This window comes from Tamandua tetradactyla, chromosome 1 (assembly GCF_023851605.1).
Source record: "Tamandua tetradactyla isolate mTamTet1 chromosome 1, mTamTet1.pri, whole genome shotgun sequence".
NCBI classification, from domain to species: Eukaryota; Metazoa; Chordata; class Mammalia; order Pilosa; family Myrmecophagidae; genus Tamandua; species Tamandua tetradactyla.
Genome location: NC_135327.1, coordinates 64,790,109 through 64,811,999, shown reverse-complemented (window position 1 = coordinate 64,811,999; position 21,891 = coordinate 64,790,109). Strand labels below are relative to the sequence as shown.

At 42.7% G+C, this 21,891-nt stretch overlaps 1 protein-coding gene across 3 annotated transcripts in view; it reads left to right on the top strand.

The window, feature by feature from the left end:
• URGCP (upregulator of cell proliferation) overlaps window positions 1–21,747 on the top strand; it is a 65,697-nt gene extending 43,950 nt beyond the window's left edge. For all 3 annotated transcript variants that reach the window (XM_077117906.1, XM_077117913.1, XM_077117921.1), the window contains 3 exons: window positions 2,349–2,399; window positions 2,614–2,652; window positions 4,407–21,747. In XM_077117906.1, the coding sequence (XP_076974021.1) occupies window positions 2,349–2,399; window positions 2,614–2,652; window positions 4,407–6,994 (2,678 nt within the window). In that variant the 3' untranslated portion in view covers window positions 6,995–21,747. The remainder of the gene's footprint in view (window positions 1–2,348; window positions 2,400–2,613; window positions 2,653–4,406) is intronic.
• Window positions 21,748–21,891: the final 144 nt, after the last annotated feature.

Genomic DNA, 21,891 nt, shown 5'->3' with positions numbered 1-21,891 from the left:
GAATATATTCCTAGGAATGAAATTGCTGAGTCATATGGTAATTCTATGTGTAAATTTTTGAGGAGCCACTAAAATTTTCCACAGTGGCTGAATCATTTTATATTCCCCTCAGCAATGTATGAAAGTTCCAACTTCTCCACATCCACCCCAATACTTGTTATTTTCTGTGTGTGTGTGTGTGTGTTTGACTATAGCCTCCTGGTTGGTGTGAAGTAATATCTCATTGTGGTTCAGGTTTGCATTTTCCTAATGACTAATGATGTTGAGCATTTTTTCATGTGCTTGTTAGCCATTTATAGCTCTTATTTGGAAAATGTCTGTTCAAGTCCTTAACCCATTTTTTAATTAGGTTGTTTGTCTTTTTGTTGTTGAGTTGCAAGAGTTCTTGATATATTCTGGATATATTTGCAGAATCAATTATTTGTATCTATTTTCTCCCATGCTGTAGGTTGTCTTTTTGCTTGTTGATAGTATCCTTTGATACAAAAAAGTTTTAAATTTTGATGAAATCTATCATAGTTATTTTTTCGTTTAGTTGCTTCTGCTTTTGCTGTCATGTCTAAAAATCCATGGCCAAATCCGAGGTCATAGAGATTATTCCCGTTTCTCCTAAGAGTTTTATGCTTTTAAGTCTTTGATTCATTCTGGGTTTACTTTTGTTTATGGTGTAAGGTAGGGCCTAACTTCATTCTTTTGTATGTGGATATCCATAGCTCATTCTTAACACTAACAGCCTCAAGTTATGAAATTATGTCATGAATGTCCATGCATTGCCTAATCAGAAGTATTCCTAGATTTGATGAAAAATTGTAGGCCCTTACCAGTGCTGGACACAATAATAATTGGGAAGAGGGGGAGGGGAGTCATTCAAGCTTGGTATGTGGAAATAGTTTTAATCTGGCCCTTTTTGGTTTCTGTAACAGTAGACTCATGTTTAGGGTTTGGACTGGCCTGAGCATTATCTCCTTATTTTCCACTTGAGGCCAGTGCTTTCACTTGGCCATGGCCCAAGCCTGTCCCATCCTCTGACCAGTTCTTGCCCAAAGAAAGTATTTTGGAGCTTTTGGATTATGGTATCAACCTCTTCTCTCCTTGTTGAACCTCCTCTAGTTGTGGCTGACTGTGTCCTTTCCTCTCTTCCTACGTACTTTGTACTCTGCCAATGGCTACTGTTTGTATTCTCTGCCTGTGAAACATAGGTCTCTCCCTTCCCTTCTGCAAGCTCTGATCTGTAGCAGATTCTGACTGCCATCTGCTTACCTGCTTCTTCTCTGAGTCAGAGTTTCCTTAGTTTGGTAGCCCTGGCTCTTTTGTCACTTTGTCCATCCTTGTCCTCATCTACCTGTTATCTGCCCAAATCCCAATAAGGGATTCTCTCATCTCTAGTTAAGCAGGGCCCTATCTTCACTGGGTTTAAAGTATACTTTTTATTTCTAAACCAGAAGTCCTTCTTCAGAGCCACTCTGACGCCATTTCCAGCATCTCTAGATTTTCCATTCTCTTTAACCATTTCCCCTCCTCATAAGGCACTGGATTCCTTAGGAAAAGCCTTCTGATGTTTTTTCACCACTTTAAATAAAGTAATCTTCTGCCTGCTGGTCATTGCAGTTTGATCTGTGCAAATAATCCTGTCTTTCCTCTAACATTCTCTTATTCCCCCCCCCCGCCCTTTTCTTTTTTTCACTTCTTTTTCCTTTTCTTCACATATCTGGCTCCCTGAGACACCATCAGAGAAGACTGAAATTTAGGTTTAATCACTTGATTCTTTGGAAATCATGAGAGCATTGTCAAATCTGAAAATACCAGGATTTTTTCTTGATTTATAAACTTTTAAATGTATAAATTTTGTAATAGGTAATACTTTTGCCTGGATCAAAAGTCAAAACAAGAAAAACAGAGAGAGAAATTGTCCTCCTACAATCCCCAATCATCTGTTCTGTCATTGATATTATGTATTTAACTTTATGGGATTTTTAAGGCCCTTTTCACCCCAGTGTAAATACTTGAAGAACACTATACTTTCTGTAATGAAATATTAATGTATTAGAGACGCTGGGCAAATAAGACTATATTTGCAAGTTACAACCCCTCCCCTACTGTGCATACTGCAGGATTAGTAAATTCTTCAAGGAATATATCCTAAGCAAAGCCCTATCCTTTGTGGCAGCTATTATACCTTGATATCATATTTTGGGTTAAAAAAGATACAATTTACATAGGAAAAACTAAAGCCAGTAGTTGCGCTAAAAATAAAATGCCACCACCACAGTCTCCCTTGAGCTTTTTGATTGAAAGTGTTCTAATTTGCTGATAAAACTATGTGTATGTATCTTGTTTTATTCTTCCAGATTTGGAATGGAGAGAGATGGAAGGAGATGATTGCGAGTTTCATTATGGAGGTAGAAGCTCTGGGGGTTTGGCAGCAGATTGGATTGGGGGCAGAGAGGTGGAATGGGTAAAGTGAAAAATAACTGGGATTTTATAGTTTGAACAATTGAGGGAAATTGCTGTCTTAGAAAGAGGGAGGTTTTAAGTTCAGCTGAAATGACTTTTTTGTCAATCAAAGGCACATTATTTGATTGACACTTCATTTTTCCTCTGCTTTTTCCATAGATGGTACAAATGAGGCTCAGGACAATGACTTTCCAACAGGTATGCCGTTTTTTCTCTCTCTCTTCTATCTTTCTGTCCTAGTGAAAGAGGATAGCATCTACACTGGTGGTTTCCAAACCTGATTGTCTATCAGAATCATCTTGGGCGGCAGGGCACTCTGATTCCATATGTGCTAGGCCACCAGACTAACTCTTTGTGTGTCATTAATACTATTGCAAGAAAACCACTGCCACTACCCAGGGGAACTGTTGTTGACAGTTATTCTTGTTAACAACATAGAATAACCTGGCTCCACCCAGACATGGTGTTAAACATCTCTGGAGGCAAGTCTAGGAAGCTGTTATTTTTGCCAAGCTCCAGAAAGTGATTCTTGTGTCCAGCCAGGTTTGGAAACTATCCACCTGGCACAGGATCTTCTATTACAGATCAGGAGCCCCATACCCAGGGCCACCAACCACCTGCTGGGGTCACCCCTCTGGTATGATTGTATATATAGATAGGATTTGTGTGCTGTGTCTTTTCTTCTTTGCCTTTCACTTCCATGCTATTAACAAATAAAAACAGTTGCCCCAAGCCTGGATAAGAAAAAACAATGGCCCTGGTTTCCTTAAGGCAAAGTTCAGAAACCCAAGGAGCACCTTTAAAGAAGTCTGCACAGTGTGACTTTCCTCGTACAGTCCTTTTTCATTTTTTGTCTTACGTTCCCCAGCACTTGGTGCTCTCAGGAGGCTGTACCATCACCACACTGCTGTTGGAATTCTGGGCCCGGGCAAACCAAATTTAAGAAAAGACACAAGGTAGTTGTTGTAGGTCCTGCCAAGAAGCAAGATGCCTGGGAATCAGTCACTTGACTTTCTAGGGAAAGATCAGAAAATGGCCCACTAGCCCTTGCTTACAGCATTCAGTGTTGTACTTAAGTGCACATCAAGGTACCAGGTCATAAATGTTGTGTCCTCTTTTGAGGAGGGAGCTGAACAAAGCCCAGAGTTCAGGGAGATTTGCATTTATTTATTTTGTGTATTAACATATAATGTACTAATCACACACAGTACTAAAGTTGGTAAGATGCCACAGACAGGAACTAGGAATGGTAGCATCACACCTTTGGAAGTAATGGAGCCATTTTGAACGTTTACTAGTTGTAAAATTGTATTGGGGTGATATTTGACGATTTGTACAAATGGGTGCAGAGTTATAAACAGTCTGTACTGAAAAATTTTCATACTTTTATGAAAACAGAGTTTAAAACAGTTACAAGTCTTAGATTTGCAAAATGATTGTTTAGCTATGATTTTGAGCCTTCTGCTGGGCCTCAGGGTGTGGGGCAGAAGCAGAGAAAGCACCGTGCATGAGAGAGAGGACCTGGGGGGGGGGGCTGCATGCCCCAAAGAAGGGGGCGCAGTTGCTCAGTCCAGCCATTTAAATTAGAACTCATTGTTGCTGGAAATGTCAGTGTTTTTTTCAAGAGAAACCAGAAACCCAGATTTTTATATGAAATCTCCCAATTTTTAATTGTAGTCAATTTCTATTTTCTTTTCTTCTAATGCCACATGTATCTGTGGTTACTTTTTACCTCTGGCATAGGGCTTAAAAGCTCCTGTTTTGGTCTCAGGTAGACCCAGGTGTTGGCACAGGTCCACCTCTGATTGCCTCTGTGACCTGGGCATGCCCTGAATGTCCTGTACACTCATCTCCTCCTCTGAGATGAGGCCATTGGGAACCCTCCCTCCGTGCGGGGCCCCTGTATGCGGGGATCTCGGGGTGAACATTTATATATGCACTTCTTTCTGCAGTGGAGAGAAGTAGACTTCAAGAGATGCTGTCACTTTTGGGACTAGAGACATACCAGATCCAGAAACTCAGTCTCCAGGATTCTTTGCAGATCAGTTTTGACAGCATGAAGAACTGGGCTCCTCAGGTACCCAAAGACTTGCCTTGGAACTTCCTAAGAAAGCTGCAGGCCCTCAATGCTGAAGCCAGAAACACCACGATGCTGCTGGATGCGCCGTTAGATGCCAGACCTGTGGAGAAGGAGAGCTGGATGGAGGAGGAGATTGTGTATTGGGACACGGCCGACGATCTTGCCGCCGACATCTACTCTTTTTCTGAGCTGCCAACCCCCGACACACCAGTGAACCCCTTGGACCTCCTCTGTGCCCTTCTGCTCTCCTCGGACAGTTTCCTGCAGCAGGAGATCCTTTTGAGAATGTCCCTCTGCCAGTTTGCACTCCCTCTCATCTTGCCCGACTCAGAGAACCACTACCACACGTTCCTGCTGTGGGCCATGCGGGGCGTTGTGAGGACGTGGTGTTCGCAGCCCCCTCGGGGGGTGGGGGGCCTCCGAGAAGACAGCGCAGTTCTTTCCAGAATGCCCACCTTTGCCTTCGTGCGCATGGATGTCAGCAGCAACTCCAAGTCCCAGCTCCTCAACGCCATCCTCAGCCTGGGCCCCAGGCAACGGGACTGCTTCTGGCACCGGGATCTCAACCTGGGGGCCAACCCTCGAGAGATCGCGGACGGGCTAGTTGAGATTTCCTGGTTTTTCCCCGGAGGCAGGGAGGACGCAGACGTCTTCCCGGAACCCGTGGCCTTCCTGAACCTGAGGGGCGACATAGGGTCCCACTGGCTGCAGTTTAAGCTCCTGACAGAGATTTCCTCTGCCGTGTTTATCCTAACCGACAACATCAGTAAGAAGGAATACAAGCTGCTGTATTCCATGAAGGAATCTGCCACAAAGTACTACTTCATCCTGAGTCCCTACCGTGGGAAACGGAACACAAACCTGAGGTTCCTGAATAAACTGATCCCTGTGCTGAAAATAGACTACTCGCACGTCCTGGTGAAGGTGAGCAGCACAGACGGCGAGGGCTTTGTGAGGAGGGTGCAGGCCATCCTGCGCCACGTGATGAGGCCCCCCTGCAGGCGGGTGTCCGTGGAGGACATGGCCAGTGCGGCCCGTCGGCTGGGCCTGAAGGTGGACGAGGACTGTGAAGAGTGCCAGAAGGCCAAAGACCGGGCAGAGAAAATCACCAGGAAGATCAAGGACCCTGAGGCCTACAGAAGGGACGAGCTGAGGCTGCAGGGAGAGCCTTGGTGGAAAGCAGCACAGGTGGAGAGGGAGCTGGGCCGGCTGCTGTGGGCTGGGGACCCACCAGAGAGGCAGCGGGCTGAGCTGAGGGGCCGGCTACTGGAGCTCCGGCTGCAGCAGAACCGCCAGGCGCCTCCTGGGGCCCTGCAGGAGTTCATCGCGGGCGTTAACAGCCCCTCCCTGAGCGAGAAGCAGTACTTCCTCAGGTGGATGGAGCTGGGGCTGGCCCGTGTGGCCCAGCAGAGGCCTAGGCCACCTCCAGAGACCCTCCTCACTCTGCGGTCGAAACACTGTGGGGCCGTGGACTTTCCCGAGCGGCCAGACCCTGTGGGGGTGGAGCACTTTGTGCGGGAGATGGGGCAGTGTTATGAGGCCGAGAGCTACCTCGTGGAGGCCGGGAAGCTGCCTGCAGGTCAAAGGCGCTTTGCCCACTTCCCCAGCTTGGCTCTGGAGCTGCTTCTGAGAGGGCTGCCCCTGGAGCTGGTCGATGGGAGCACACTGAGTGTCCCTCTCCGCTGGATCACTGGGCTCCTGAAGGAGCTGCATGTGCGGCTGGAGAGGAGGTCACGTTTGGTTGTCCTCTCGGCCCTGGGAGCGCCCGGCACTGGCAAATCCACCCTCCTCAATACCATGTTTGGCCTGCGGTTTGCCACCAGCCGGAGCTGCCGACTCCGAGGGGCCTTCATGCAGCTCGTTGGGGTGGCCGAGGGCTTTGGCCAGGACCTGGGCTGTGACCACATTCTGGTGATAGACTCCGGAGGGCTGATAGGTGGGGCCTCGCCTGCGGTGGGGGACCGCTTCGAGCTGGAGACATCATTGGCCACCCTCATCATGGGCCTGAGCAATGTTGCTGTGGTCAGCCTGGCCGAGACAAGGGACGTGCCGCTGGCGATCCTGCATGCGTTCCTGAGGCTGGAGAAAACAGGGCACCTGCCCAGCTATCAGTTTGTATACCAGAACCTCCACGATGTGGCTGCCCCCAGCCCCAAGCTGCGAGACAGGAGGCAGCTCCTGGAGCAGCTGAGTGACGTGAGCAAAGCTGCAGCCCACATGGAGAAGCAGGGGACCAGTACCTGGACGCCAGCCAACAGGGCCTTCTGCGACCCTGCGAAGCAGCACGTGTGGCATATCCCCAGCTTGTGGCAGGGTGTGCCCCCCATGGCCTCGGTGAGCTTGGGCTACAGCGAAGCCATTTTTGAACTAAAGAGGTGCCTGCTCGAGAACATCAGGAATGGTCTTTCCAACCAGAACAAGAACATCCAGCAGCTCATCGAGCTGGTGAGACGGCTGTGAGCAATGCAGGGAAGCGGTTCAGCTGCGGGAAACTTGCTCTGAGCGGAGGACTAGGCATGTCCACCTGGGGACCTTCCGCAGGGTAGCGACAGCATGGCCTGGACAGGCACCTGGCGACCGCCTGGTCCAGAGTGGGAAGGGAAATGAGCGAAAGATGGGGAGCTCAGTGTCTCCCAGACAGCATTAAAAGGAGAAACAGCCTTATAGATGAATTCAGAGATGCTCTCGGGAGTGTAAAAGGCTCTCAGTGAGTTTTTTGGATGCCTCCAGTGCCCGGGGCTGGGGGGCTGGTGGCGAAGATACACGAGCACTAATCTTTTCCCTGGTTCTCAGCCCCTCTCAGGGCTCCTCTGAGTTGGCCTCTCCCACTGACCCCTATCCTCTGTCTCTCCACGCCCAGGTAGTGGGAGGATGCCCAGGGTGAAGGTGGGCAAGGTTGTCCTGTGCCAAAGAGGCCATGACTCCTGCCAGCCCCTGAGGCATCTGGGTGATGTGATCCTGGCACGGTATTTATTGACTGAGCTGTGAAGCCATCCCCAGCCTCCATCCCAGGAAGAGTTGGCTGTTCCCGCTCTCATGCTCACAGCACTTTGTTTTTTACCTCTAGGAGAACACTCAACACGGCGCGTTGTGATTTATCTGTTTACATGTTTGGCCCCACCCCCCCTAGACTGTGAGCTCCTTGAGGGCAGGGACTAACTGCACATTACCCACTGTTGTACCCCCTGGTGCCCAGGACCGCGCCTGGTACTGTAGGCGCTTAATAAATGTTTGGTGAATGAATGGAATGAATGAATGCACAGATGGCAGCCATGGGGTTCTCCCAACTCTCTGTGCCTTAGTTTTCCTGTTTCCTCCAGGAGGACGCTAGTGCCTGCCTCACAGAATGTCGGAAGCAGGGGCCTCTGCAGAGAAGAGGCCATGCTGCACCATCCTCTAAGCAAAGATCCCTTCTCTACCTAGCAACTGAAGCTGCACTCACTCTCGCATTGCAGAGGCAGGCTTGATATGATGAGGAGGGAAGCACGATACCAAGGAAAGGTCTAGTAGAATCAGTTAAAATGGGGTATGATGGTTTGATGGTACAATGGGGCATGGATGGTAAATATTTTTTATGCACGATTACAGATACTCACATGAAGTCACTCATAGGCAGAAACACATGACCACTCCCTACTCTGTAGTTTTCAGGCTCCTGGATTGCTCCTGGCAGGCCTCTTCACCAGGACATTGAAGAGTCCTGACCTTGGACAGTTCTCATAATTACACCAAACCAAGATGGGCTGAGATTTGAACGATATGGTCTGAATTCTTTGATTCAACTTATCTTGTCATGTTAGAGTAACTCAGAGTCATCACTCCTTTGTCAATATATCTTTATATAATCATCGTCCAACCCAGGAGCAGACTAACTGTAAAGGGCCAGAGAGTAAATATTTAGGTTTGCGAGTCGTAGGTCCTGTGATGCAGTAACTTGGTTTTTGCTTCAGTGCAAAAGCGACCGTAGACAACACATAAACCAATGGGTGTGGCTGTATTCCAATAAAACTTTATTTAAGGACACTCAAAGTTGAATCTCATATAATGTTCATGTGTCGTGAAATACTCTTTTGACTTTTTTCAACTAGTTAAAAATATAAAAAACATTCTTAGTTTGCAGGCCATACAAAAGCCAGCATGGGCCAGTGCTGGCCCTCCTGATCTAGCCAAAAAGAATTTTTTGTTATTGCCCCATAGAAGTTGCACACTTCCACCTCTTCTCCTCTTCTGTCTTTATCCACATGCCACGTCCTAGATGCCAGTTTTAAAGACCAGCATGCATGCTGCCTCTGCCCTGAAACGCTTTATCTTCCTACTGGCTGCAGCCACTTCTCAATCTCCCAATCTTCTCTTTGAAAATGCCATCCCTCCTTCCTATTTTTTGGATTTGGAAGGCAGCATTCCACCCCTACCCCATCCCCCCGCTTTATGTGGCTTGGCAGGCCCCCTCCCTTCTGTGGCTTTCACAGACAGTTCCTGACATGTTTCTTGTTTTCTTCTGTCCTTGGCTGATTTTCCCTATAAGCTGTGATCTTCTTAGGGTGGCATCCATATCTGATTCATCCTTATATGTCTCCAGTGTTTGGGCAAGAGCTTTAGTGCTTTCTCCTCTCCTATCTTGTAGGGTTGGCTTTGCCCCCGGTGTCTCTTCCTAACTGCCAGATATCCCCATACTCCAAAATAAGTTAGAATTTGGCAGGAAATACCTGAGGACTCACTAATTTGGAAAGACAACTTTTGGTTTGGCTTCCACTTACTTTCTTGCTATTGGAGCCTAAAACCTTCTTGTCTGGACACTTGGCTGTTGCCCAGTGTTTTCTGTGCTGTTTGAGTTAATGCCTGAAACAGGCATATCAGGATAAAGAGGAAACCCAGGAAAGAGGGCAGTGCATGGCTGGAAAAGTCCCCTTGAAGCTACGTGGTGGAACAGAATTGTGTCTTAACGATGAGCCTGCAGGGTCCTCACAGAGGTTGGGTCAGAAGGTTAAGGTAGCTATGGTTTCAGCATGCAGAAACAGTTCAGGGCTAAGCTATCCTCATGCCTCAAAGAAAACTGCCTACTAACCAGGATGACTTTAGAACTTCTTTCTTTGGGTTCTGACCTGATTTGTCAGTCTCTTGGGATGTAAAGGGCTGATCTTTACTGATCTCTGACCACACTCCCATATTGGCGGTATCCTCTGACCCAATGAGCAATCAGACCAGCCTTGTCTCCCTTTTATCATTGCCATTATTCTTTTATGGCTGGGTAAGGGCACCCTGACATCTTTGTGATTGTCCCTGCTGGCCCATTTCATGGACTTCTGACCTTTGGCTTGACCTCCTAGGACCAGTCCAGACTCTTAATCCTTTGACTCCCTCTGAGTTTGGAACTGAGCCTCAGGACAATCCCCTGTCTAGTTTTCCAATGCCAGCAGCTGGTCCTGCAGATGCTTGTGGCCTAGCTCCTGGGGCAGAATCAGGTATTTCATGATGCCTTAGTCCATGCTGCTTAGAGAGTGAACTTTTCACTTCTCCTTGCTCAGATGGAAATTGGGCTGGCCATAGAAAACCTGTGAGAGTAAATACATGGGTGTCTGGTCAACCAGGTTACATTTCTCATAAACCTGTACATTGGCTTTGAGGTTTATGTCATAGTAGTTTTTTTGGTGGTGGTTTTTAAAATTTTCTTTAAACTTTTAAGTTTTTTATTAGAGCTGATGTAGATTTACAGAAATATCATGTAGAAAGTACAAAGTTCCCCTAAACCACCCCCTCACACACACAGTGTTAGTTTTTGTAAGCTTAGTTCACATGAGGCTGCTTCCTGGGAGAGAGTTTTGTGTTCACTGCACATAAAAAAATAATCAAGTTTCTCAGCTAGAAAGCTGAGGAACAAACCTTGGGCCTGGACAAATTTCACAAACATAAATAATGCTTATCCTCATTTAATAGATGAACAAAAGGAAGCCTAGGAGGGATTAAGCGACTTATCCCAGATCACCTGACCTGAGTGCATAGACCTGCATTCATAAGCCAGTGTTCTGGACTGCTGGGCTCTACACCTCTCCTACCTGCTACTTACTTTCTCCCAAACTCCCAGAGTTTCTAGGCTTTCTCTATGAGATTGTCCTTGGCCCATTTGCCACCATTGGTGCCAGAAGCTCAGCCAACTACCTTGGGCACCTGCCCTGTTGATTTTCCTGCTGGAATACTTGCCTGCATTGGCCTTCATCAGGGGCCAACCATCACCTCACTGAGCCGTGGAACCCCAGCCGAGCTGTATTACCAGGCTCTTGGGAGCCACTTCTTGTTTCTCTGAATCTTGCTACTTAGAACTTAAGAGGAGTCTCCTTCCTCTGTATTTCATGACTTTAGAAACAAGGCTCCTCCCCCAAGTGGTGACTGGAAGCTTCTATCATGTTATATTCCTTAAACCAAACATGGCAAGGGACCCCCAGACTCTGGTCCCTTATTCACACTTGGTCCCTTTTCTGGAGATCCTCCCTGCCATGGCTTTCTGGAGTCCCAGAATGCTTCACGTGTTGCTCCCTCGGTGTTGAAATGTTGCCCCTGGGTTTTGGTAGCCTGGTTCTTGACATTGGAAACTAGGGTTGAACACAGTACTGAACTCTGGAAACCTGATACTTAGCTAACAAATTAAAAAAAGAAAAATCTTTTCCCTTCTGAAATTCAAAAAAGGATCTCTAGTATCCTCAAGCTTTAGAAACTTCCATCTCTCCCTGGCTCAAAGCAAATTTTAAGAAGTTCGTTGACCTGTCAATACAAAACTTTCCCTCTCTCTACCCCCACCCCCGGAGCCATGGAAACTACCCAGGTGCTTCTCCAGAACTAGGAATTTCACCCAGGTTGCTCAAGCTCAGGCACTAGAAACTTCTCTTCCTAGTGATGCTCATCAATGTGGGGGTTATTTGCCTGATGCTCATTAAAGGCCAATCTATGATGCTAGGATTTCAAAGGGAGAAATAATTTTTTTTCAAAGTGCTGAGCAAGGAGAACAAAAGGCCTATGAGTCTTAAATCTATCTCCCCAAACTGTCATAACAGAGTTTTATAGTATTAGAGGTTAGAAATAGTCTAATTCTTGTATGCCTAGACTACAGAATGTATATAAGAAAATGGTGGCTTTAACATGATGATAAGTATGATTTTTAGTATTATAATGAGCTATACGTTACCTGTAGGTTAAGGTTTAAGCTACTGCATGTGTCAGGCCAACTAGCTTTGTCTAGTTAGATTGCTTAGGAATTGGAGTAGGTTAGTTCTGGGCTGACTCAAGTTCCTTCATTAATAAACATTAAGGGGCTGTCGAGATCACAAGACTTTGAAGTGGTAAAATAAGGAGTAAAAGTGGGGCCAGTCACAGGTTTTAATGAGGCTTTACAGTTAGAATGTAAAGGTTAGATAATAAAAAGTATTCTTATCAAAGATCAAGGCATCTGGTTTACAGTTCAGTGAGTTTCAGATATTTACTTTTGGCTATTGTACAATATAATAGAAAAAAGGCATCTATATCATGATTCAGTGACTATAATTATTTGTTAACTCAATTCTCAGTTACATTAGCATCACTGATTATCAACCAGTTCCCTTAAAAACTGACACTAACGATTTCTTTATTCCTTGGGGATAGTCCTAAAGTATATTATTAGAATCCTGAAATCCAAAACAGGGAAGCCAGCCCTAGTGGCTTCCTACAAATCAAGGATTCTGTATACAGGGTCTATCCATTATCCAAAGATAAGACTAAATCATTGAATCCTGAAAATTAGGTGTGTGCATTTTTTTTTCCTGGGGAAAGTGTTCACTTTTATCAGATTGTCCTAAGCAGTGAAGAATCTGAAATAGATTAATAACTGCTTAGTGATCAGAAAAAATATCAAACATTTGCCCCCAGTATTTAAACTTTTAAACAGAAAAGCTGGTCTAAAGACCATATTTAACAAACTTGGAGCAGCTTCAGGCAAGACACCGGAAAAATAATACAAAGAATTCTGGAACTCTCTGGAGTAGTGTTCTAGTTTACTAGCTGCCAGAGTGTGATATACCAGAAACAGAATGGCTTTTTAAAAAGGGGAATTTAATAAGTGGCAGATTTACAGTTCTTAGGTTGTGAGAATGTCTACATTAAATCAAGCCTATAAAAATGTCCAATCTAAGGCATCCAGGGAAAGATACCTTGATTCAAGGAAGGCCGATGAAGTTCAGGGTTTCTCTCTCAACTGGAAAAGAACATGGTGACATCTGCTAACTTTCTCTCCAGGCTTCTTGGTTTATGAAGCTCCCCCAGAGTGTTTTCCTTCTTCATCTCCAAAGGTCTCTGACTGTGAGGCTATCATGGCTCTCTTCTCTCCTGGCTCCGTGGGGTCTTCCAAAATAGTTCCCTCTTTTAAAGGATTCCAGTAAACTAGTCAAGATCCACCTGGAATAGGTGGAGTTACATCTCTGTGGAGATAATCTAATCAAGTTTCCACACTGCAGTGTTGAATAGGGATAAAAAGAAACAGCTGCCTCCATAAGTGGCTCAGGATTAAAACGTGGCTTTTCTAGGGTACACAATCCTTTCAAACTGTCACAATGGCATATATGAAAAGCTTTTAGACCTTGACGCCAATGCTGCTCTTGTGATTCAAATTTCCACAATACCCAAGCCTTGCTGGAGTCAAAATGGTAAACCTCAGTCTTCTCTCCCCATTCTTGAATGTTCACCACAGTCAGAGGCCCCACCTTCTTTAGACCTGAAGATATCAAGGCCAGAGAGGCCCCAGAACTTGCTATGGGACTATTGCTACTGGGGAGTAATGTTCTTGGGACAGAGGTTAGGGAAGAGAGAGCCTCTCACAGATGTGTGTAAAGAGTGAGTCTTAGTGGACAACCCATGAATAGTGCAGAAGGTTGTTAACAAGAGAAGGGCTGCATGCTCCTAAGGGGATATGGTTTCTTTGATGAAAGAATTAACCAAGTAAATATAATCTTTTGTGGGTGTGTTTGTGAGTTGTTTTCTTTGATCTGTATCATTTAATTCTTAAAAAATATTCAAGATGTATTTTATTGGGATATAGTTCACATACCACAAAATTCACACACTTGTGCAACTATCACCACTCTCTAAAGTCAGAAATTTTCACCATCCTAAAAAGAGACCCTTTACCAGTTAACAGTCCTACTCCAAATTCTCCCTGTTCTCTATCCCCTGGCAACTACTAATCTTTCAGTCTATGGAGTTGCCTTTTCTGGGTATTAGCATATAAATTGTATCACAATAAGTGGCTGTTTTGTGTGTGGCTTTTTTCAGTTAGCATGCAGTTATCCATATCATATCATGTATCAGAACATCATTCCTTTTTATTGCAGAATAACATTCATTGTATAATTGTACCACATTTTACATATCTTCATCAGTTAATGGGCATTTGAGTTTCCACTTTTTGGTTATTAATATGTCAGGATTGGCTTTTACATTTCTGCACAAAAGTCTGCTAGAATTTTGATAGGGATTGCATTAAATTTCTAGATTGCTTTGAGCAGTATTGAGATCTTAACAATACTACATCTTCCAAATTGTGAAAATGGGGTGTCTTTCTATTTAAGTCTTTCCTTTAGCAATATTTTGTACTTTTCAGGGTACACATTTTCATCTCCTTGGTTAGATTATTTCTAGGTATTTAAAATAATAGCATTCTTTTAGATGCTATTGTAAACAATCCTTTTCTTGATTTCCTCTTTAGAGTGTTCATTGCTAGTGAATTGAAATATTGATTTTTTTGTGATGCTTTTGTACCTTGATACCTTGCTGAATTCATTTATTAGCTCTATTTACTTTCTTGTGGATTCCTTGGGATGTTCTATATGGAACATAGTATAGTCTAGGAATAGATATAGTGTTACATCTCGCTTACTAATTTGGATGCCTTTTTATTTCTTTTTCTTACCAAATTGCTCCCATTAGAATTTCTGGCACAGATCTTGAATAACAATGATGAAAGTAGGCATTCTTGTTTGTTCCTAATTTCAGTCAAAAACATTCAGTCTTTCACTATTGCATAAGTACATTTGTGAGTTTATCATAAATGCCCTTTATCATGTGGAGAAAGTTACCTTCTATTCCTAGTAGTTTATTGAGTGCCTTCTCTATCAATCTCTTACCTGCTATATTTTATTAATTCTAAGAGGCAAAGTTTTTTCATATTTCAACATCTTAAATCAGAGTCATGTTATAATCAGTCGGTGGTAATTAAATTCGCCACATTTTTCTTAATGGTATATAAAACAGTGGTGTGTCTTCTAATTGATGTTATCTTCAATTTATTGAACTATAGTACCTAGCAAGGATGGTGTTGGGAAATCTTTACCAATGTGAAGTTGAGCCTGATATAGTAGCCATCTCCAACTCTCCAGATGTAGTGTGCTAGCCCGGTAAAGAAAAGTCTCTTCTCTCTTCTGAGACAATAATTAAAAAATGATTTTTAACTGTAAGCTTATCCTGAGTTCCTCTAAGACTCCAACAAAATTACCTCAGGGTACAGCTTTATGAGCACTACAGAGTCCAGACCACAGAAGACAGAACCAAAAAGCTTCTGGCTCTTGGTTTTCTAGAATTGTCTCTGTGACTGCTGTCTCTCATCTATGGCACACACTCTGCCTGGAACCTCTTCTTGCCTTCCTTGGCTCTGGTTTGACTCTAGCTTGTCCTCAGGATGGCCAGTCTCATGCCAGTCCACCCCAAATGTCCCTCCCTGAGGGGGCTTATAGGCCCTTTTTTCTGCTTCTATTGTAGTCCTCGCTGGCTGAGTTTTCATTTTCTCCTTTTCTGTCCTCCCTGTCAGAGCTCCCTAGAGTGTCTCACTTGTGTTTGTGTTCAGATCTAGCACAATGTTTGGTAAATCACAGCTGTCTGAGATACAATTGCTGGTTCAGGCAAGGCCCATTCCTCTGTCTTGTCTTTGTGCAGATTCTACCCTTCTACTCCCAGTCATGGTTTGGCCCCTTTGGGTTCTGACTCTCTTAGCTCAAGTTCCCAGTGTGACGCTGATAATATGTTTCTAATTCCCTGTGATTCCAATGTCAGAAGAGTGGACGTCCCCAGGGCCCTTTTCACTGGGTGGAAGAAACATATTGCTCAACGCTGATGTAAATAATTGTAGCTTGATAGATGTTCAGGTAGGAACTGACCTCTGCCCACTGAGCCTACTTCTTTTCCTGTGCCCCGACAGAGGGAGAATGAGAATAGTGACATGGAGCATGAATTCACAGGGTGAGCTTTGAATTCGTGGGTCCTGCTCTATTTAGCATTTATTCAAGGGGAAATAAGTGATGAGAGCTACTCTGGTTACCTGTACCTGAGAGAGATGGTTTTGAGACATCTCTCTCTGCTTTCACTTATAAGATTTCAATAGTTGGTTGACTTATTTCCCAAAAGGGGGCTCAGAGCTTCTGGTATTCATCTTGGTGAATGGGCTGATTATTAGGAGAAAATGATTTACCGGGAGTAGTGTAAAAAACACAGATTTACAAAATTTAAAGTCAGCAGATCTACAGCAGGGTAAGGGCTTGCAAATGGAACTATTGCAAGAGGAATTGTCTTGGCTAACACTCCTTGCCAAAAGGAAGGCACATGTTCCTCAGGCTGGAGAGCCCTCTCCCAAAAGCTATATTCTGGTGAGTTACAGGGAATAAACACCTTGCTTCAAGTTTGATTGTGCTCTGCACATCCAGATGGGTCCAAATGCACACTGTCTCCGTACTGTCCAGCCAGGGCTGGGTCTGCTGTATCCTTTGAGCATTACTTCAGGTGATCTCATGGTGCCCTGCACTGGACCCAACTGGACAGACCATCTCAAAGAAATCCAGACTGACCAGCATGCCCTCATCTGCCTTGTGGCCAAAGAGTGGCAGGCTTGGGCTGGGGCTAGTCCTCTCAAGATTAGAATTCATCTTTTGAGTCTTTTTTCATCCTGAACAGAGCTGCCTGGGTCTTCCAAGGCAAGTGGGAGAAAAAAAGGAGTATGAATGGCATCCAGCCAACCTTTTTTCCCAGAAGGATCTCTGCATATACAGATTTTGGAAGTCTCCCAAATTTTTAAATTTAGGGAATTGGTTCTCAACCATTGCTGTGAATTGGAATTATCTAGGGACCATTTAAAAAATGCCACCCCCAAGACTTTTTAATTGTTTTGGTGTTCTGGGGATGAAATATCAGATACGATATTTAAAACCTGCCCAAGCTATTCTATCATGCAGCCAGAGGTGAGAACCACTGGTTTTAGAACTTAGAAGTGTCTTCTGTTTCCTCCTGGTTATCATGTGGAGAGTAAAGAAGTTCTTGCCTGATAACTGTTTTTATATTTCAGTCTCCTCAAAGGCCTCAGGGCTCTGGTCCCATATTCCACAGCTGGGGTACAGGTAGGCCTGTAGAGTGCGGTCACCATTAGGTAGATTTTCTACATTTCTGGATGTGGCTGCTCTATACCCAGTAAGTCCACAAAGGCTAGTCTGAAGTGGTCTGTTGCCAACTACAGATACTCAGGCTTTTCTCCCAAATGAATGTTTTTGAACCCCCATCTGTACTCAATGATGCAGTGGAACCAAAGATGGTGAGGGACCCTAGATATAGAAAGAGCACATTCTTTGGAACAAGAAGGCTTATCTCGGGTGACTCACTGAGACCCCATCTTCCAATCTGTAAAACCTGAATACTATTGCCTCCTTTATAGAATTGTTGGGAGAACCAAGGTGCATCAAAATGCCAATAAATGGAAGTCATAGAGAAATGAAACACCTCATTGAAATTTTTTCCTAGGTGTAAAACATACAAAAACAATGAGCAAACTAGCTCAAGTTTTGCCTTATCAGTAATTACCTGAAATGTAAATGGATTAAACATGTAATCAAATGGTAGAGACTGGTAGAATGGATAAAGGAGTATGGTCCAACTATATGCTGACTATAAGACACTAACTTTAGATTACAAGACACAAATAGGTTGAAAGTGAAAGGAGTTTCAAATTCCTAGAAACACACAAATTACCTAAATGGATTCAAGTAAAACAGAAAATATACTTCGAACAAGTAAAGAGATTGAAAAAGACAATTCAACAGACCAAGAACAATTAAAGAGATTGAGTCAGCATTAAAAAAAAAAATCTCCCAATGAAGAAGTCCAGGACCAGATGGATTTATTGCTGAAGTCTACCAAACATTTAAAGAAGAATTAACACCACAATTTTTCTCAAACCCTGCCAGAAAATTCAAGAGGGAACAGTTTCTAATTCATTCTGTGAGGCTAGTATTACCCTGATATCAAAGCATGATAAAGACACCACAAGAAAGGAAAATTACAGACCAACACCCTTTTTGAATACAAATGTAAAAAAAAAAAAAAATCCTGGATCGAACAGTGTATAAAAAGATTATGCACCATGACCAAGTGGAATTTATTCCAGGAATACAAGAATTGTTCAACATATAAAAATCAATCCGTTTAGTATAACACCTTAATAGAACAAAGGAAAAAACCCACATGATCATTTCAATTGATGCAGAAAAAAAACTTTTGACAAAATTCAGCAGGCTATCGTGATTAAAAACACTCAGAATATTAGGAATAGAATGGAACTTTCCCAACATTATAACCAGAGTGAACATTACACTTAATGGTGAAAGACTAAATGTTTTTCCCTGAAAATAAAGAGCAAGACAAAAATGACTGCTTTCATCATTGTTATTCAACACTGTATTAGAAGTTCTAGCCAGCAATTAGGCAAGGAAAAGAAAAGGCATCCAAATTAGAAAGGAAAAAGTAAAACTATCTCTAGTCACAGATGATATAATCCTATTTATAGAAAATCCACTTGGAGCAAAGAAATGAATTCAATAAATTTGTAGGGTAACAAGAGCAGAAGAAAAAATCAGCTGTTTTTCTATTCACTAACAATAACCTGAAAAATCTAGAAAACAATTCTATTCACAATAGCATCAAAAAGCATAAAATATCTAGGAATAAATTTAACCAAGGAGGTGAAAGATATATACTTTAAAGTACAAAAAAATTTCTTTCGAAATTAAAGAAGACCTAAATAAATGAAACAATATCTGGGTTCATGAATTGAAAAACTTAATATTGTTAAGAGGCCAATACTAGCCCAAATGATCTATAGATTCAATCCAATCTCTTTAAAAATTCCAGCAGCTATTTTTGCAGACATGGAAAATCTGATCCTCGCATTCATACGGAATTGCAAGGAGTCCCAAAGAGCCGAAACAATTCTGAAAAAGGACAAAGTTGGAGTACTACATAATCAAAACAGTGAGATGAATGAGTAATAAGAAACAAAAACAAAACAGCAAAAAACAAAAAAAAATGTGATACCGACATAAGGATAGATTTTATAGACCAATGGAATAGAATTGAAAGCCCAGAAATAGATCCACACATGGACAATTAATTTTCAACAAGGGTGCCAAGTTCATTCAGTGGGGAAAGAATAATCTCTTCAACAAATGGTGCTATTAAAACTGGATATCCACATGCTAAGAAACGAAATTGGACCCCTACATTATGCCATATACAAAAATTAAAATAGATCAATGTCCTAAATGTAAGGACTAAAACCATAAAACTTCTAGGAGATAATATAGGAGCAAATCTCTATGATCTTGGCATTGTATTCTTAGATATGAAACAACAGGTACATTTTAATTCACTGAAATTAAAAACTTTTGAGCATCAAAGGGTATTATATAGAAGGTGAAAAGACAACCTTGTGAATGGTAGAAAATAGTTGCAAATCATATACTCAGCGTTTAATATCCAGAATATATAAAGAACACTACAATTCAACAATGAATAGACAAACAATTCAATGAAAAAAAATGGATAAAAACTTGAACAGACATTTCTATTCATATACAATGGTCAATAAATACATGAAAATATGTTCAACATCATTATCCATAATACCTCATCACACTTACAAGGATGGGAATTTTTTTAAAAATATATTAACAGGTGTTGGCAAAGATGTAGAGAAATTGGAACCCTTATATATTATTAGTGAGATCGTAAAATGGTGCAGCCACTGTGGAAAGCAGTATGGTCATTCCTCATAAAGTAAAATATAGGATTACCATATGACCCAGCAATTCCTCTTCAAGGTATATGTATTGGTTTGTTAAATGCTGCCAGAATGCAATATATCAGAAATGGAATGGCTTTTCAAAAGGGAATTTATTAAGTTACAAGTTTACAGTTCAAGCCATAAAACTCCAAACTGAAGCATCTGGAGAACTAAACTGTGATATTCTCAGAGGCTGGAATGTGACACAGCAATTTAAAATATATTTTAAAGAATACATAATAAAAGGGATTATGTTCATGATATTATGTTTGGTGAGAAAGCAATCTACAGATTGTATAAACACTGCATGTACAGAATGTATTAAAAAGTTTCCCCTCATGATTTAAAACAATATAACAACTCATACTAATGTATAAAAATTAGTACAAAAACTTTTAATCATGAAAACAGACTCACATGATTCCCTGTCCTCTATGAACTAGTGGAAACCCTTTTTACAACAAGATTGTGAATAAAGTGTAGGTAAAAGTATTTGGACCATGGAAATGTTTGCCAACTGACATGCTCATTGTCACTCTTGGAAAGATCTAGATCACTTTGAAATTGCTGGGAGACACATCAAGCCTAAGGAATAGTGGCTTCAATAGAGGAAAACAAATTTGATTATGCCTCAAGGACAAAATCTGAACTCCTAAGCACAGCACCAGGTGCTAGGAACAGCTACCCTGTACTGTCTCCTGCAGGAGTGCTATGGGCGCCCAAAATGCCTCTGTCCCTTTTGCTAGAAAACCAGTCCCCTTCTTGTCCTTTATTTGACTCACATCTGTTTCAAAACTCAGCCCATATCTGTTCTTACCTCTCTCCCATTTCCTCTGGTCAGGATGCTAATTCCTGTGAGTTCTCATAGAACCCTTCATAGCTGGTTCATGTCCCTAAAAGGATAGAGTTTTTAGGGACACCATTCTCTGCATTCTGTTTTTTTGTTTTTTTTTAACATTTATTAGCTGCTCACTCTGTGCCAAGCATTTTTATTTCTTTTCTTACTTTTTTCTGTGCCAAGCATTTTACAATGCAATTTTCACAACCATTTTTGTACCCACTTTACGGACAGGAAAAACTGAGGCTGAGGAAGGTTGTCACTTCCCCATATTACACAGCCAGAAAGCAGTGGGTCTAGGATCTGCACTCAGGCAGTTCAGACACAGACCTCATGCTCCTCACTAACTTGGAGCAAGTTTTAAAAAATCTTTCATTCTAGAAAGATTCATCTAAGAAAAGTTGAAGTTCTTACATCTGGAAAGTACTGTGGATTGGAGATCATCTCACCCCTGTCCTGACTTCTTATCCAATATGTAGAACAACTGGAGGCCATAGTTTGAATGATCTTACACCTTTACTAATAGGTATTATGAGAGCCCAGCTTCAAGTTTGATTAATGAAAAATCTTGGTAATGCAAAATGTTCCTGACAGAAGTCAAGAAATCTGTGTCTTAGCCCTTCTCTGCCTCTCTCCAGTGTGACCTAGAACAGCTCACTCTTTCTCTTCATGTTCCTATCCTCCCACAGGAAACAAGGAAGGTAAAAATACTAAAAACCACAGCTGAATACAAATAATATTGAATTATTATTGAATACAAATAATAGTGAACCACATGACATTGACATCTTCATAGGTCTAAAATGGCCAAATATTGGCAACTTCACATGATTCAACAGAATCAACTAATAGCTATCATTGATTAAATACTCTTTTGATCCTAGGAATCGGTGAGGTATGTACTATCACCCGATTTCAGTTTCCAGGTTCTTGGTTGCACCATACGAAAGAATTCAGAGGCACAGACAGCACAGCTAGAACAAGTAGGTAAGAAATTTATTAAGTACACATTCAGAAAAAGGAGCACTGCAGGCACTCTTGCAAGTAAAGAAAGATGGAGGGCGAGAGGCCATGGGCAATATGGGGCCATTTCCATTTGCTTTTTTAAATTTTTATTTTTAAAGGTGTTTATTAGTCATATACAAAATAAAGAAAACCTTATATGTCACAAACATACACTATGTACAGCAAGAAATACCTGAGGGGCTGGCTCAGTGCTGCCCCTCCTGGACAATAATTTAGTAATAAATACTGTGCAGGGAACCCACCCCACCCCACCCCTGCCTGCCCAGGTTGTTCCTGACCATCAACAGCGAAGGCCAGTGGGGCACCTTGGCCCCTCTTCCCTAGATCTTTAACACCTGTCCCCCACCTCAGCCCACCCAACCCCAGCCTTACCCAGCT